At 39.8% G+C, this 19,306-nt stretch overlaps 1 protein-coding gene across 1 annotated transcript in view; it reads left to right on the top strand.

The window, feature by feature from the left end:
- The window catches only part of HTR7 (5-hydroxytryptamine (serotonin) receptor 7, adenylate cyclase-coupled), a 142,452-nt gene that overhangs the window by 17,014 nt on the left and 106,132 nt on the right, over positions 1-19,306 (top strand). The window contains exon 3 of the mRNA XM_011965378.1: positions 6-395. Within this exon, the coding sequence (XP_011820768.1) occupies positions 6-395 (390 nt within the window). The remainder of the gene's footprint in view (positions 1-5; positions 396-19,306) is intronic.

The raw sequence follows: 19,306 nt of genomic DNA, 5'->3' as shown, positions 1-19,306 counted from the left end.
CTGAGCGAGGTGACAGCCAGCCCCGCGCCCACCTGGGACGCGCCCCCGGACAATGCCTCCGGCTGTGGGGAACAGATCAACTATGGCAGAGCCGAGAAAGTTGTGATCGGCTCCATCCTGACGCTCATCACGCTGCTGACGATCGCGGGCAACTGCCTAGTGGTGATCTCCGTGTGCTTCGTCAAGAAGCTCCGCCAGCCCTCCAACTACCTGATCGTGTCCCTGGCGCTGGCCGACCTCTCGGTGGCCGTGGCGGTCATGCCCTTCGTCAGCGTCACCGACCTCATCGGGGGCAAGTGGATCTTTGGCCACTTTTTCTGTAACGTCTTCATCGCCATGGACGTCATGTGCTGCACGGCCTCGATCATGACCCTGTGCGTGATCAGCATTGACAGGTAAGGGCCGGACCGCCCCGTCCCAGGCTCCGACTGGGGACTGGCAGGCAGCTCAGCCCCGCGCGCTCGCCTGGATTTCCAGGGAGAATCAAGCCAGACTTCAAGGCGGGATGAAGGGCTGCGCTGAAAACACCGCTCGCCCCCCACCCCCCATCTACCCTACACCATCCAAACTTCAGTTATAGCATAGCCTATGTACGTCTTTAAAAGAAAAACCCGAAATGTTCTGGTTTACTGTAGTGACGAATTTAAGACCAAAGTTAAGAGTATTTTAAGCCTTAGCATTTCCGCCAGGGGGTCCCTTGCCTTGATTTTTGGAAGGAAGGGATTTGATGCTCCCTGACTTGATCAAGCCTTGCTGTGAGCCTTAAAGAGTCATTTAAAAAAAAAAAAATCGGAGAAAAGCCACCTTGCTTCCCCAGTTGTGAGAGCTACTCCCTAGGCCAGTGAAAGGACCTTTGATGGTTCTAGAATTGGGGTCTGCGTGTCTTAGACATTGCATCCTTATGATGGTCAATTCAGAATCACATTCTTGCTTGTGGAAGTCTGGTTTTAATGTTTGGTAATGCTCTCTGTATCTTGCGAGCTTACTGACTGGAGCCTTACTCCAGGTCTGAATGGCTGGTTCTGGCCTTTCATCATAGCCCTTGGGAACCTTCTGTTGAGAACTCCCCCACTGGAGTAATTGCAACAGAGGCTGACCATCTGTCAGGGATGCTAGGGGAAAAATTCCTGCCTTGAGTGTCATATTGAACTAGGAGACCCACAGGGTTTCTTCAGACTGTAAGGTTACAGGCTTTTGAAATGGAGCTAGTTTTTGACCCTTGAAATATTATGCAGTTGACAACCTGAAGTATGGTCTCAAACGTCTTTGGCCTAAAACAACTATTTCACTTGAAACTGATGTATGAAACCTTAATGTTCACACTCAGAATTCTGCCGGTGTTTCAGGACTAGTATCCTGTTGTGTTTAATGATACACAGAAATGGTTGCTTATTTTCTTAGTGGATCTATAGAACCTTTATATGTGTAGACCTTTCAGCCTAGGGGAAATAATTGATGCCTCCACACTTAAAATGACAGTGCCTCAAAAAATGGTCTAGCATGAAACTGAGATTTTCCTTTTTTTCTTCTTGAAAACACAGCTGTTTATGGTTTGCTGATACTTAAAATGTTCTGCTATATATATTTTTTGCTTGACCAGGGTTTATAATTACTAAATAAAGGAAATAATAGGAAAGGGAATATTTTCAAGAAGAAAAATACATTGTAGCTCCATTTAGTTAACAATTTAGGTTATTTTTCTTTAAATTGATTCTCCCATTTTATATATCATGGTAGAAGGTGCTGACAGCAAACAAGGAATTATTTAAGAGCAGAGCATGAACTGCATATGTGAGAATATTAGCACCAAATTTGGCAGCTGAAGTTCTGAATTACAGTAGTTAAGAATGACAAAAACATATGCATTTACAGTCTGGCTGTGGCAACTGGAATTAAGAGGGTACACTCAATACACATAGTAAGTATATACATGAATTATAAGCACAGAAATCTGACTGCTCAGCCAACCAAAACAGAGCATCCTGCATGAATGGAGTCCTTTTAAATGGAACTTAGTGTAATAAAACAAATAACGGTTTATGCTGCAAGTACTGTATTTATAACCATTTTTTAAAATTTCACAGTTGATAAATGATACATAAATAGTACCTTGTGCTAATTTGTCTCCTAAGACAGCCAGTGTTTCTCTTCTTCTGGGCTACGTTGAGGTTTGACTGAGATCATCTTGTGATCCCTATACATGAGCTAAAGGTATTCTTCACTCAGCATGCATGTGTGATTTAGCATCGGCAGGCATGTCCTGGATACAGAGAAGAGATTAATCCTTCTTTGCAAGAGCTTAAAATTTTAGTGTTAACTATATTCTCATGATTATCACAAATCATGTTCACATAGGCATATAGATTCTCCTTTTACCTGTGAGAATTGCCCCACTGGTGAATTCTGCTTAACAGTTATTTTAGAAGACCAGCATATCATGTCTTCAGAGAAAATGAAGAATTGATAAAATTGGAAGACACAGACTGATTTTCTTCCAAGAACACTGAAAACTAAAAATGAGAAAAAAGGAAAATATATGATTTCTGAAAAGAATATTTTCTGCAATTCCGTTGTAGAATATGACAGATGATATTAAATGTGCTGTGAAAATATGTAAAAAAAATTACTTCATTCATTCCCTTGTTCATTCCCTCTTGAGTACCTAATATAGGATACACTGTGCTTTGTGCAGCATGATCAAAGATTAATTACAGTATTGTTGCTTTCATGTTCATACTGTACTTTGAGAGTTTGGATATCTGTTGGGCATTTAACCTGTCTAAAATGGAACCTTTCATTTTTCTTAACCACTCCCCATCACACTGGGATGCTTTTCTAATGTAATGCCATACTGTTTTTCACAGGCTTCAGAGCTCCCATCCCCTGTCTTTTTCAGAAAATGACTTGTATTCATTGAAAAAGTAGCAGCCATCAGACGAGAACTTTTATCTTTTCACCACCAAACAATCTGTCCTGCATATGTACCCTTCTTTTAACTTCCTTTCAGTTAAAAAGCAAAAAGACATTATGAGCCAGCAAATACCAAACTACTTGGACATTATATTCTGTCTCCCCACCTTCTCAAGGACTTTGTTTGTTGTTTCTTCATGGATGGTCTTTTGTGTTGTTGTTGTTCTGTTTGTTTTAGGGGGTGTGGGGGTGTGGAGGGGACAGAATCTCACTCTGTTACCCAGGCTGGAGTGCAGTGGTACAATCTCGGCTCACTGCAACCTCTGGCTCCTGGGTTCAGGTGATTCTTGTGCCTCAGCCCCCACAAGTACCTGCGATTACAGGTGCATGCCACCATGCCTGGCTAATTTTTGTATTTTAGTAGACACGGGGTTTTGCCATGTTGGCAAACTCCTGACATCAACTGATCTGCCCACCTCGGCCTCCCAAAGTGCTGGGATTACAGGCGTGAGCCACCATGCCCAGCTCATTGATGGTCTTTCTTCAGCTTTTCCTTTCTACAGTGTCAAGTTCTGTTTTGTATCTTTTAAAACCTTTTTTTGGCCTCTGGCCTCACTTCTTCCTCCAGCTACTGCCCTGCTTCACAGTTAAGCTGCTCGAAGAATTGTATCCATAAGTTATCTTTTCTTCCTTACACTTTAGATAGATGACTTTGATGCTCATCAGGTTTACTGCAATATTCTAATTGACTTTCCTGGTTCCACTTCTGTCCAGCCCTGATCTATTCCCTGAGAAGAAGCAAGAACGGTCTATTTAGAAAACTTTTTAAAGTGAGATAATTTACATATAATGACATGCACAGATCTTAAATATCCAATTCGTATATTGACAACTATATATATACCTATGTGACCAATGTTCTAATCAAGATATACAATATCTTGTCATCCAAGAAAATTCCCTTGTGCTAATTTTAGAATGATCTTTTAAAAATAGAAATCAAATTACCAGCCAGATGTGGTGGCTCACAACTGTAATCCCAGCACTGTGGGAGGCCAAGGCTGGAGGACTGCTGGAGCCCTGGAGTTCAAGACCAGTCTGGGCAACATAGGAAGACTCCCACCTCTACAAAAAAAAGAAAAAAGAAAAGAAAAGAAAAGAAAGGAAAGGAAAGGAAGAAAAGAAAAGAAAAGAAAGAAGAGGAAAGAAAAGAAAAGAGCCAGGCATGGTGGCAAATGCTTGTGGTCTCAATTACTTGGGAAGCTGAGGTGGGAGGATCACTTTGGCCTGGGAGGTTGAGGCTGCAGTGAGCCATGATTACACCACTGCACTCTAGCCCGGGCAATAGAGTGAGGCACTGTCTTAAAAAAAAAAAAAAAGAAATCAAGTTACTTTTTATGTATAGTTTTAACACATGGAAAATAGTTTTACATATCATTTAGGGAAGCTTGTAGAAGGAGTAAAAGTATAAAATAGTGCAGGGGAGTGGTTGACACCAAATTCAGGACAGTGGTTTATCTCTGGTGGCGTGGGTGGAGGTATAATTAGTAGTATATATATCACCTACGTTGGTAAGGTTTTGTTTCTTAATCTCAGTGGTGAATATAGACTTATTATCCTTTGTATAACTTTTTGTATGACTGAAATATTTGTTAAAACTTTTGAAATTCATATAGAAAAGTATTTGTATGTGCACAATTCTAAGTATGAAGCTTGATGAATTTCCACATCCATGTAAACAACTATATTAAGAAATAGAATACTGGCAACCTCCCAGAGGTCCCCTCCTCTCCCTTTCTAGTTTCTATTGCCTGCAAAGAGAACTATTGTCCTGACTTTAGCATCACACATTGGGGTTTTGCTTGGCTAGAACTTCATATAAATGGAATTGTATAGTATGTACTCTTTTGAATCTGGCTTCTTTTCCTCAACATAATGTCTGTGAGAGTCATCTGTAGTTTTTAGCCTATCAGTAGTTCATTCATTTTTATTGATAAGTAGTATTCCATTGTATAAATATACCATAATTTGCTTATCCATTCACAGTAGATGGACATTTGAGTTTTTTCCAGTTTCTGGCTATCTCTAATAGTGCTGCTCTGAACATTCATTTGTGTATGATCATTTGTGGACATGTTTAAATTTATTTTGGGGAAATACAATCCTAGGTAATAAGGTACTTTGGAACATTTTAATTTTATCTATCGCCTCACACCTTTTATGTTATTATTGGCATTCATTTTAGGTCTACAGGTTATTAAAACCCATTAGATATTATTTTTATTGTTGTAACAGTATTCATTCTTCTTTGCTTATGTGTTTATCTTTTCCAGTGTTCTTTATTTTGTTCTGTGTTACTGCCTTTTCATCTGGGATCATTTTCTGCCAAATTAGATGCCTGTTAGCATTATTATTTTTTTAAATTAAAAAACTTTTTTTTTTTTTTTAACATAGAGTCTCGCTATGTTGCTCAGGTTGGTCTTGAACTCCTGGCCTCAAGTAATTCTCCCACCCTGGCCTCCCAAAGTGCTGAGATTACAGATGTGAGCCATCATGCCCTACCCAGCATTATTTTTTTACTGAATGTATTAGTCTGTTCTCATGCTGCTAATAAAGACATACCTGAGACTGGATAATTTATAAAGGAAAGAGGTTTAACTCACACTTCCACATGGCTGGAGAGGCCTCACAATCATGGGGGAAGATGAAGGGGAAGCAAGACACGTCTTACATAGCAGCAGGCAAGAGAGAGCTTGTGCACAGGAACTCCCATTTATAAAACCATCAGATCTCGTGAGAGTTATTCACTACCAGGAGAACAGTATGGGTGAAACCGCCCCCATGATTCAATTATCTCCATATGGCCTTGCCCTTGACATGTGGGGATTATTACAATTCAAGGTGAGATTTGGGTGGGGACACAGCCAAACCATATTACTGAGGGTTTGCTAGTGACAGATCCTCTCAATTCTTACTTGTCTGAAAGTGTCTTCGTTTCAGCTTCTTTCTTTTCTTTTCTTTTCTTTTTTTTTTTAGACAGAGTCTCACTCTGTTGCCCAGGCTGGAGTGTAGTGGCACGATCTCAGCTCACTGCAAACTCCACCTCCTGGATTCACGCCATTCTCTTGCCTCAGCCTCCCGAGTAGCTGGGACTACGGGTGTCTGCCACCACGCCCTGCTAATTTTTTGTATTTTTAGTAGAGGCAGGGTTTCACCATGTTAGCTAGGATGGTCTCAGTCTCCTGACCTTGTGATCCACCCACCTTGGCCTCCGAAAGTGCTGGGATCACAGGTGTGAACCAATGCATTTGGCCTCAGCTTCATTTTTGAATGATATTTTCACTGAGTATGGAATTTTATATTTCTAGTTTTTTTTCCCCAGAACTTTAAAACATTGTTCCATTGTTTTCTGACTTCCATCATTTCTATTGAAAAATCAGCCATTAGCCAACATTATTATGACTCCATGGAAGGTAATGTGTCTTTTTTCCCCTATTTTTAGGGTTTTGTCTTTGTCTTTAATTTTTATCAGTTTTCAGTTTTTCTGTGATGTCACTAGGTCTGGCTATATTGATTTTTGTTGTTTATTTACTGTTAACCCTGTTTGGGGTTCCTAATGATTTTTAAAATTTGTGTATTAATATCTTTAATCAGTTTGCTGTTATCTCGTCAAACACTACTATTGTTCCATTCTTTATTTTTCTATGTCTTCAGATATATGTATTGTAGACCTTTTTACTGTGTCACACACATTTCTTACTCTTTTCTATATTTTCCATTTTATGTTTTACCTCTGTGCTTGAGTTTTGAAAAAATTTTGACCAGCCTTCCAATTTGTTAATTGTCTCTTCTACTATGTCTAATCTGTTGTTCAACCTTATCTATTGAGTTAATTTCCATAATGGTATTTTACAATTCTAGAAATTCCATTTAAGCTTTTTAAATTGATGCTGATTTTTTTGGTGAAATTCTCTACCTTTTCATCTAATTTCTTCATCTTGTTATATTTTTTAGTATATTAATCATAGTTTGACACTTTGTTTCCTGACTCCAATATCTGAGTCACTTGTGGTTTCTTTGTGTGATCTGTGTTTTTCTCTGGGTTTTTGGTCTTGGCATGCCTGGCAAATGTTGATTGAATATTCATCATATTGCATGAAAAATGTAGATGCTGTAGATGATGTTATTTTGTTCCAGAGAAAATGCTAGGCAGGCATATTGGACAATTAATTATTTTAATCCAGTTAGGGACTGAACTGAACATAGGCTGTATTTTAGTTCTGATAGAGCTCTGCCACTGGCAGATGGCTTTCTAGGATGTAGCCTTCTTAGGATTTCAGCCCAATGACTTCTCCCGCTGGCTAGTTCAGAACTTTAAATGTTCTTTTCTCAAAACTGTGAAACTGTCAAGCATGGCTTCTTAGCCTCCTGCCTTATGCAGTCTCAGAATTCAGCAAATGTTTTGAGGGAAATATCAAACAGGTGCTAGGCTTAGGTTTCACTGGCATCTTTACCTTTTAGGCCTCTGACTTTTGCCTCTCTATCTCCAAGAGACTGCCAAATGCTCTTCTGGTGTTTTTGCCCCTTATTAGCAACTCTCTGCTGAGGCTCTTTACCTGGATCCTTAGCCCCTTACCCTTCACCCAATTTTGACAAATGCCCAAGGGAAAGAGCAGCTGCACAATATTGGCTCACCTCCCTGTGCTTCTGTCTTCTTTAGGATTTTGTTCCCTGAAGTCCTGGTTGTCTCAACAACTGCTTGATGCTTTTGGGCATCATAGCATGCAGGTGTGTGTGTGTGTGTGTGTGTGTGTGTGTGTGTGTGTATTTGTGCTTTATCCAGCTTTTAAAGTGACTTTCAGCAGAAGCATTGGTCTGAAGTATCAAACAACCCATTGTAGCTAGAAGTGGATATGTGCCTGAAATATTTTAAATGTATGCTAATATAGAAACATAATTATGTAAATTTCCTGCTTAAAATTTTTCATTTTCTTTTCATTTCACCTGGAATAAAATTCACTCTTTAGCACATGTAGGAGGTCCTTGGTTTGTCCCTGCCTCACTCCTCAACATCTTGAACTGCATTGTCTTGTTTGCCACATTCCAGTCACATCGACCTTTCTCAGTTTCTCTGTTGTACCAGATTCTTTCCTGCATCGGGTTTACTCCATGAAAACTCACCAACTAATATATTTGTGAAACTGATTTTACGTCTGAAGTTCTGTTCTCTAACATGTGTGTTTTTTAAAAAAATTCTAAGTTGGAAAGTTTAAGCGTTTAACCCTCTAGATTGACAACAATTAAAATGTCAAAAAACTACCAAGTGTTGGGAAAGATATGGAGCAAAGGGAATTTACATACATTACTAGTGGGACTGTAAATTGGTGAACCACTTTGCAAATAGTTTAATGTTATCATGTAATGTTAAAAATACATACACCCTAAGACCTTGTTGTTTTATCACCAGGTATATATCAGAAAGACGCTTGTCCACCAAAAGTCTTCTATAAGAATATTTATAGTATTCACAAACTTGAAACCTTAAAACTTGAAATAATACACACATGTGTCAATAGTAGAATGAATAAATAAATTATGGTATAGTCATACAACAGAATGCTATTTAGGAGTGTTTATCAAACTTGAATGTGCCTCAGAACTACCTGGAGAACTTATTAAAACACAAATTGTTGGGCGTCACCCAAGACCTTACCAAATCAGAAACCTTACCGCAAAAGTTTCTGATTTCAAAAGTCTGGGGTGGGGCTAAGAATTTATACTTCACATAAATTCCCAAGTGATTCTGATGCTTCTGGTCTTGGGATCTTAGAGAAGTATTGCTATACAGCAATGAAAATGAACAAATTCTAACTACACACAGCAACCAAATGAATCTCATGAAGTAATTTAAACTATTTTTTGTTATATAAATTTGGAAACATGTATTAAAGTCAGGTATACTGTAAGTCTGATGTAGCCGTCATCCATTTTCAACAGTGATCAATTTATGGTCAATTTATTAAAAATATAATTTGCAACTCCTCCTTCATTCAATTATTTTAAATCAAATTTCAGATGTCATATCATTTCACTGATAAATATTTTGGGGTTACAAATGTAAGGCTGAGCAGAAGCAGCAAAGTATAAAGTATATACATATGTGATTCAATTAAAATAAAAATTTTAAATAGACAAAACTATTTTTAGGGATGTACATAAGTGGTAATATTATAAGGAAAAGAAAGGAAATATATCTCATAAGAACAAAGAGGCCAGAAACAGTGGCTCACACCTGTAATCCCAGCACTTTGGGAGGCTGAGGCGGGTGGATCACCTGAGATTGGGAGTTAGAGACCAGCCTGACCAACATGGAGAAACCCTGTCTCTACTAAAAATACAAAATTAGCTGGGCATGGTGGCACATGCCTGTAATCCCAGCTACTACTCATCTCTACTAAAAATACAAAATTAGCTGGGCATGGTGGCACATGCCTGTAATCCCTGCTACTCGGGAGGCAAGAGAATCGCTTGAATCTGGGAGGCTGAGGTTGCGGTGAGCCGAGATCGCGTCATTGCACTCCGGCCTGGGCAGCAAAAGCAAACCCTGTCTAAAAAAAGAGAAAAAAAAAAAAGAAAAAAAAAAAAAAAAGAAAGAACAAACAGAGTGATTGCTTTTAGATGGTTAGATGGGATGAAGAAAACTGAGATCAGAGAGGCATGCTTCTAAGGTGGTATAGTGTTTTCTTTCTTGACTGGAGTGGTAATTACAAAAGGGTTAACTTAATTTTTGTTAAAGTGTCCATGTATATTTTAGGCACTTTCATGCATATGTATTTCATATTATAATGAAAGGGGCAAAAGTATGTATTTGATACATCTCGTGAGGTATATTTGGATTAAGTCAGATATATGATTAATCTGAGCAGATACAGTTATTGTTTTAATACTGTCAGCAACCGTTAATTTTTAGCTTTGTGTATGAGGGCAGGGGCCACCTTTGGGTTGTTCATGGTTACAGGAACTCATCTGCCTTATTTGCAAGAGCTGTAATATTTAGCTCTGATTGGTGTCTGGCTGAAGCCTTGCTTCCTCGCCAGGTACTATGACTCATTCCCTCTGATGATCTGAGTTCTGCTTTTGGCTTTAATTCTGCTTCAATCAGCAGGGCAGGGTGCATTCTGGCTTCTCCAGATCTCCTTTCACTTCAAAGGAAGTTATCCTTGCTCATCTCTAAAATTAATTTTCTGCTTGTAGATACATTTTAAGAATTGATGGAATCCTCTTCTGGCTTTGCTATGGGAAAGTGAGAAGGAGATGAAATGGGTCTTCTGCCCTGTTCTTTTGTGTAGTAGCACTTAGCCACCAACTACTTTTTTTTTCCTCTTACATTAACTAACAGGAAGTAATGCTTCAGGGTAGAAATGATAATAGCTAATAGATGTTTAATGCTTTATTCCTTACAGACCACTCCCAAATACAGAAATCTCCACTGATCCCCTCTACAACATTGTGAGGTGGGCATGAGTATCCCCACTTGATGTAGGAGGAAATTAAGGCTCAGAGGGTAGAAGTGACTTGCCAAGGACATACAGTTTGTATGGATGGAACTTGTGTTCAAAGCCCGTTCAAATATTGTGTATTTATTTATATCTATGTGTATAAATATATTTAAGGAAAATAATAAAAGTGGAGACATGGAACATTCCAGTCAAAGAAGCAGCAGATGCCAAGAACACAGAGGCAGTGAATGAGTCTTTGAGTGAACTCACAGAGAGGGAGCAGAAAGGCATTCTGAGTGAGGGAATAGCATAGGAGAAGCCTGTCAATAACCCTTCACCCCTTGCAGTAGATACTGCTGGTTGCCTACCCCAATCTCCATCCTCCCCTTCCTCCTCAGTTATGGGAATTCCTGCTTTGACCTGGGGATATGGCTGCCCAGAATAAAGACTGCATTTCTTAGCCTCCCTTATAGCTAGATGTGGCCATGTTACTAAATTTGGGCTTGAGAGATGTTAGTAGAAGTATTATGTTTCAGTTTCCCAGAAACTGCCTTCAAGAAAATTGGTGTGTGTCCTCTTCCTGTTTTCTGTCCTTTCCTCCATCTTGCCTGGAATATGAAGATGGTGGCTAGAGCTCTGACCATCTTAGTCAAGATGGACAAAAATGGCCATGCTTGGTAAAGAAGATCAGTATACTGGAATGGTAGCCTGGATCATGGAGGACTGTCAACTCCACAGAATTGCTGGAACCTTGAGTTCTTGCTAATTGATGAACTAATACCATTGTGTTGTTTATCACGTGCAGCTGAACTTAATTTCAGCTGCTAAACCTAGTACAGATTGGGCATCCCTGATCTGAAAGTCTGAAACCCAAAATGCTCCAAGATTAGAATCTTTGAGTACGGACGTGATGCCACAAGTAGAAAATTTCACACCTGACCTCATGTGATGGGCACACAAAATTATTTAAAATATTGAATAAAATTACTGTTAGGCTATGGGTACAAGGTAAATATAAAACATAAATGAATTTTGTATTTAGATTTAGGTCCCATGCTCAAGATATTTTATTATGTATATGCACATATTTCAAAATATAAAAAATACGAAAAAGGTCCCAAGCATTTTGGATCAGGGATACTCAACCATTTCTCCTCCCATTCGCCCATCCTTCCCACAGATGTTCATATACGCTTTTTTTTTCCCACCTTGGCATATGATTCTATTTTGAGAACAAGCAAAAGAGAACAATGTGTCTGAAGCGCTGGTCAGCCACAGCCTCTTGGGTGGCATTGGAACAGAGGGTGAGGTATCATGGAAACAAAATTCTTGGGCAGAAGATCACAGAGTGAAGGGTCTAGGGGGAAAGCTCATGGCTTCTGGGCACCAAGGGCGGCCATCCCAGGCAGGCGGTGGTCTTCTTGGCGGCCAGGCATCATATGCGGCACCAGGAAGTCTCCAGATGCATGGAGGTGACCACTCCATGCATGTATGGGGTCACATACAGTTTCTAAAACTTCAGTGTGAGGGTGTCACTGGGTCATGCTTCTTTGGAAATCCTTCAGGGATAACACTACCATTTTATGAATGCCTTTTGTGCTACTTAAGTTTCTAGACACTTTATACATGGCATCTCATCGAATCTTTACAATATCCTTGTGAGGGTGCTTTTTGAGTGTCTGTCGTTGAGTGACTCTGCTGGCCAAAGATGAACAAGATATATATGAACACTTTTAATACCATTCTATAGGTGAAGAAGCTGAGGAAGCTCACACACATTGTATGTGACTGGAACAGTGTCTGAATCCAAAGGTCATATGTCTTTCACTACATCATTGTAGCCATTGCCTGCTGTATGAGGAGGATATTGTTAGGATAGCATTCAAGGCTCTTTATCATGCAGTCCCTTATGGCTTTAATCTGGCCAACTCTTCGAAGGCACCCTCCTTTTCAACACTACATCAGAACAGAAATAATGCTCTAACTTCCGTACCTTGTTTCTCGTCCAAGGTTCCCATCCCAATAAGTGCCATCAGTTTGTACCCAGTTGCTTTGCTAGACATTTGAGTATCGTTTTTGAAATTTTCCACCTCAGCCTTCCACTCTCACTCACTGATCACCAAGTCTTTCTGATTGTCCCTACACAGCCCCCTACCCCCAACAACTCAACTTCAGTCCCTATCATCTTTCAGCTGGGCACTCACATTAGCTTCTCGGGGGTCTCTGGGTCTTCATACTTGTCCCCTGTTAATGCAGGGTGCACAACCCTGGCTGCATGTTAGAATCACCTGGGCAACTGTATACCAGTGCTTGGGGAGACCCCCTAGAGATTCTTATTTAATTGATGCCAGGTGGGCCTGGGCGTCACATCAGTATATTTGAAAATATCCCCCAGATGATTCTAATGTGCAGCCAGAGGGAGAACCCCTGAGCTGGACTGATCTTTAAAACATAAAAATGTGATTATACCCATGGTTCCCAAGCTCATCTGTATATTAAAGTCACTTAGGAATCTCCTCAAAATTCCAAAGCCCTGGCCATACCAAGACTAATTAATTCATAATATCTGGAAGTGGGACTCATGTATCCATATTTTTTGAAGCTTCCTAGTCTAATGTGCAGATAGGTTTGGGCACTACTGGGTCATGCTGTTCTCCTGTTCAAACAATTTATTGGGTTCCCCTGGTCTTGGGATAAGATCGTAAATCTGTAATGTGACTGAAAAGATTATATGATCTGGCCTCTGCCAATCTCACTAAATCAGGGGTTGGCAAACACTTTTTTTCTGTAAAGGTATAGATAGTAAATATTTTAAGCTTGTGGACCGTAAGGTCTCTGTTGCAACTCCTCAACTCTGCCACTGTAGCATGAAAGCAGCCATAGATAATATGTAAATGTGTGGGTGGCTGTGTTCCAATATAGCTTTATTTATGGATACAGAAAATTGAATTTGATATAATTTTAACATATCATAAAATAGTATTCTTCTTTTTCATTTTTTTCAACTACTTAAAAATACAAAGACCATTCTTAGCTGGGGGCCATACAAAAATAGACTGGGACCAGATTTGGTCCTGCTGGAGCTTGCCAGCTTCTGCTTCAGATTTGATTTGGTTCCATTTAATTATTTCCCTCCTTTCCTTCTTTCCCCCTTTCTTTTCTCCCACCTTTCCTTCCTTTCTTCCTACCTACCACCAACTAACCAGTCATGTATCCATACCGCCTCTCCTCCCCATATTTCAGCAATTCTGGTCTTCTTTCAGTTTCCTGACATTCTGATGTTCAGGGTCTTCACATGTCTATTCATGTCTCCCCTGGAATACTCTTCTATCTCTTTAGCTGGGTAATTTTTATCACTCTTCAGGCAGGTCCTTGATTAGATATTACTAGGTCATGGGCACATTTCTAGAATCCCCTGACTATCTTAAACAGTTTTTTAACACCTTGCAATTTTTCTTCCTAATTCTCACCTCAATTTGTAATTAATGGTTTGTAAAATTAACTGTAATAAACTCGTGATTTGTGGGATCATCTGTACACTCTGCATAGCATGACCCAGGCTTATCTTGAAGACTGCATTGCCAGCCCTTTGGCATAGTACTTTGTACATGGTAGATGTTCAGTTAATCTTTGTGGATTGACTGCAGAAGGAAGGGAGGGAGGGAAGGAAGAAGGAAGGAAAGAAAATAAAAGGAGGGAAGGAAGTAGAAAGGAAGGAAAAAAAATGGAAGGAAGGAGGGAAGAAAGGGAAGGAAAAAGGGAATGGTGCTTCTGATTCTCAAATCCACACATCTGGCCTTGACTTCTTATTCTGCAACTTCCTACAAGACATTCCCCTTGGTGGCAGTGGAGAAGTTTACTTGAGAAACCAAGTTAGGATCAGGAGATGTCTGGTGAAAACAGAAGCAGTGTGGAGGCAGTGGGACAATCCCAAAGATTGGCCTCATGAGAACATAGTAGGCTGGTGAGTTACTTCCTGTTCTGCAGAACACCGACGTTAGCAAAGCTGCCAGTGATGTGAAGGTCTTAGCAGCTTAGATCCAAGAGTTAGCTTTTTATTATCATCAGTGCTGTGTTATGGAGCAGGGTGAAAACATAGGCAAAATTAAATGAAAAATCTCAGAGTCCTTTTTTTTCCCACTAAATAAACACATTTTTGATGAAGGCCACACATTCCCGAAAGCAAGCCATGGGTGTCAGCCATGAAGGCAATACCCAAGTAGAGGAGCAAAATAACTGGCAGTAGCAATCCCATTGTTGGGTGCCAAGGGCTATGTATGATTCATCTCATTTAATCCCCATGACCACTCTGTGGACACACTCACACCCTCACCCCTAACCCTGGGTGATGAGGACAGGGAGGCTGATAGAGGTTAGGAGTACACAGCAAGAAAGGAGTGGTATCAGGTTTGACCATGAGGAATGTCTGACTCCTGATCTGTCTTACCCCTTCATGATGCTATAACAAAATACCCAAGACTGGGTAATTTATAAACAATAGAAATTTGTTTCTCACAGTTCTAGAGGCTGGGAAGTCCAAGATCAAGGCACAGGCAAGTTCCATGTCTGGTATTGACACAGTCTCTGCTTGCAAGATGGTGCCTTGTTGCTGCATCTCATGTGGCAAAGGAACAGAGGGCAAAAGGGCCTAGCAAATTTACTCCAGCCCTTTTATGAAGTTGCTAATCCCATCCATGAGGGCTGTAACCTCATAACTTAATCACATCCCAAAAGTCCGCCTCTTAATACTATCACATTGAGGTTTAAGTTCCAACATATGAATTTTCGAGGGACATATACATTCAAACCATAGCAGGATCTTTTGTTTAGACAGAGTCTTGCTGTATGTCCAGGAGGAAGTAAAGTGGCATGATCTCGGCTCACTGCAACCTCTGTCTCCTGCGTTCAAGTGATTCTTCTGCCTCAGCCTTCCAAGAAGCTGGGATTACAGGCATGCACCATTACGCCTGGCTAATTTTTGTATTTTTAGTAGAGACGAGTTTTCACCATGATGGCCAGGCTGGTCTTGAGCTCCTGGCCTCCAGTGTGATCAGCCAAATTTGGCCTCCCAGATTGCTCAGATTATAGGTGTGAGCCACCATGCCTGGTCAGCATGGTCTTCCAAGGCTCAAGGGGGCACTGGCTCTGTGAACATGATTTATCAACCATGTTAACCATGGACCATTTTCTCTTGCCTTTCAGAGAAGAAGATGATGTTAATAATAATAATTAGAATATAAATTTATAGTCTCTTATCTAAAACCCTTGGGATCACAGGTATTTCAGAATTCAGAATTCTTTGGATTTTAGAAATGTAATTCAGTTGTTATACTGTATATTACACAGCACCACAATGGGGTCTGGTGCTGCATCCTAAATCAAATGTATGAATATTCATATTTAGTGAAGAAAATTAAGACTATAGTCATATCAGTTCAAATTAGGTTTTGTTGCAAGATCAGTTTGCCACAAGTTTGACAGGCAAAATCATAGCTCCCCTAATTCCTAGCTATGTCCTAATTCCTGGACTCTGTAAATATATTACCTTACATAGCAAATGGGGGGAATGAAGGTAGCAGGTGGAATTAAGGTTGTTAATCAGCTGACTTTAAAGTTGGAGAATTATCCTGGATTATCCAGATGTATACCATGTAGTCACAAGGGTTTTTAAATGTGGAAGAATGAGGCAAGAGAGTCAGAGAGGGACATGTGACAATAGGAGCAGAGGTTTGGAGTGATGCGATGTGAGAGGGACCCAGTCCACCAATGGTGGCTTTGAAGATGTAAGGGGGCCCTGAGCCAAAGAATAGCAGAAGCCTCTAAAAGATGGAAAAGGTGATGAAATGAATCCTCTCTAGAGTCTCCAGAAAGGAACACAGCCTGTAGACACCTTGATTTTAGTCCAGGGACCCAAATTTGCAGGATAAAAAATTTTTATTGTTTTAAGCCACTGAGTTTGTGGGAACTTGTTATAGTAGCAATAGAAATGAATACAACCAGTTTAAGAACAAGGTCTGATTTCAGAGCTTTTTGAGCTTTAGATTTATGGTTAAGAAATTGTGGACCTGTAAGTAGTCTTACTGTGCATTACTCAAGATACTAAGTGTCCTATTGAAGACACTTTTATTATCGTCATTTTACAGATGAGAAAACTTAGGCTCCGAGAGGTTAACAAATATGCCTAAGGTTGCAGAACTAATAAGTGACCATTCTGAGAATTGAAGCCATGTCTCTTTTTCTGCTTTTTGGTCTGTGCTCTTAGACTGCTTGCTTCTAAGCAATTGTTGTTGCCTAGATTTGAGGCTTAAAGCTTTGACCAGTGTCAGGGACTGTACTTAATGCTGGGGATAAGGATGAACAAGTTAAAGATGAATACTGGGCAGCCCTTGGTCCCAAATTTGACATTTTTAGTTCTGTGGCCATGTGAACATTATTTAACTTCTTTGAGATGAAAGATACTCATCTATAACATAGGTAATACTAATGCCTTCCCCATAGGTTTGTGATAGTTAATTGAGTTGATGTAGGTGAAGTCTTTTGTCACATGCCTGGCTAATACCAATTCTGCTGATAAATGTGAACTGTTACACTTATTAGTGGTGTTGTTTTATTAATATTATGCTTCTTTAGTAAGGAACATATTGTGAATAGAGGAGTCAGGTCTCTAAGAAAAATTTGAACAGTTCTTAAAAATTGAAGGAGTTGAAAGAATAAGACAAACTCCATGCCTTTGTCACACAGGATTCCCTTCTCTTGGTTTCAGTGGCTGCTGTGAGTGTTGGGTGTTCAGGACACTTGCGTTGCATACTGCAGCTAAGTTTTCTGCGTGTTTGGAGTGGGAGAATGAAGCAGCCTGTCTGATCATTTGGCTTTACTCCTTTCCAGTATAATTCCAGGCACTTTTATTATCCCCATTTTACAGACGAGAAAGCTGATCTCACTCCCTCGCATCAGGGAGTGATGATGATTAAGGTATTATGGACTATCAGATCTAGTCCTTCACAGATTTAAGATAGAATATAAGTGGTGAGCTGTAACAGAGAGGCCAGATGTGTGTGTGTGTGTGTGTGTGTGTGTGTGTGTGTATGTGAGAGAGAGAGAGAGAGAGAGACAGATGGAGAGACAGATGGAGAGACAGACAGATGGAGAGATGGAGAGGAGAGAGGAAGAGATGACTGCATGCACAACCAAGTTAGAGAAGATGGTGGTGGTGAGAGTTATTTAATAAGCAAACTGTTACTGCTTGCCTACTAGATATTTAAGAACTATGAGGATACAAAAGTGGATAAAGACAGATTCCCATCCTTAACATGTTATCTAGTTGAGGGTAAATTAAGACTATTTTGTTCACATCAGAAAATTCAGAGCTTTTGAAAGTTAGGTTATAGGTATTGCTTTACAGTCAATTTCTGTGTGATATGATCTTTCTTGAAAGAGATATGAGTCATTTAGCTTCTGGTTGCAAACAATTGTGTTGTTTTATTAGCACTTCCATCAATAGAAACCCCGTTATTATCTGGTCTGTTTTCCAACAGCCTTTTTGTGCCTGAAGAATTCTTAAGTGCTCCTGCAAAATGATGGCTTCTAGGTCAAACCTAAGTACTCACTCTTCTGATGTTGTATGTTAAAGTAAAGGATACTAATCTGGGATTGGGTACTATCTCAAGTGCATCTGTTTGGGGGGCTTTATTTCACCCATTTATCCAGTTTGTATTATCACTTTCATCATGGCCTCTGTTCTGATTCAACTACCTGAGTATTCTATTTTTCTGGACATGTTTATAACATATTCCATTCTTTAAAAGAGAGGCAGCTACATAGGTTTCTTCCTTTTAAATGGTTTTTTAAATCTGGAACATGAGGCAGAACTATCTACCAAAAAGGGGCTATCAATATTTATGGTCAAACATGGGGAGACTTAAAAGGCATTCTCCAATCCATCCGTAATCAGTCTGGTCCAGTTGCCTGAATATTTCAGAATTGTATTCTGGGAAATGTATATTCTGTATGTTTGGATTGAAAAGTCTCTGCTATTTTCAGTAAAAGTCTTTGAAAATTCTTTCATGCCAATGAAAGGATTGTCTTACAGTTTTTTATTTGATAGTTTTCTGAATTCCACAGGCACCTACTAATCTGGCTTCTTTTCTGGGCCACAATGGTGATAGCCCTTTATTAACAAATCCTTAGCGTAATAAAATTGCCTTTTCTTCTTATGTGAGTTATAGGGGTTTTATCTTTTTGCTTCTTTAATATTTATTGACTGCCTAATCGCTTTTGGTTACTCTTCCTTGTCATAAACAAGGCAAACAAGACCTTTGCTTTCTAGGATCTTATATTCTAGTAAGAATAAACAGACAGGTAAGAAACAGATAAGTTAAAACACACACATTAATTTGTTAGTAATAAGTGTCACGCATAATTAAAATAGGGCAATGTGTAAGAGTAGGTGATCATGGAAGACCTTTCTGAGGAGGTGACATATAACTGAGATGTAAATGACATGAAGGAGCCAGCTGTGTGAAGATCAGGAAAAAGAACTTTCTAGGCAAAGGCAGCAGCTGGCAGAAAGGCCCTGGGCTAGTGTGATTGGAGTGGAGAGATAAAAGGAAAACCTGGAAGGAGATGAGATTAGAGAAGTGTTGCAAATTATATTGGGATTCAGACCAGGTAAAGAGTTTGGACTTGAAGATGGCTGAATAGGAACAGCTCCAGTCTCCAGCTCCCAGCGTGAGCAACACAGAAGACAGGTGATTTCTGCGTTTTCAACTGAGGAATGCAGCTCATCGCCAGCAACGGATCAAAGCTGGACGGAGAATGACTTTGACGAGATGAGAGAAGAAGGCTTCAGTCCATCAAACTTCTCAGAGCTAAAGGAGGAATTACGTACCCAGCGCAAA

Source organism: Mandrillus leucophaeus, unplaced genomic scaffold, assembly GCF_000951045.1.
Source record: "Mandrillus leucophaeus isolate KB7577 unplaced genomic scaffold, Mleu.le_1.0 Scaffold721, whole genome shotgun sequence".
NCBI classification, from domain to species: domain Eukaryota; kingdom Metazoa; phylum Chordata; class Mammalia; order Primates; family Cercopithecidae; genus Mandrillus; species Mandrillus leucophaeus.
The sequence above is the reverse complement of the archived record's forward strand: the minus strand, read 5'-3'. Positions and strand labels throughout refer to the sequence as shown.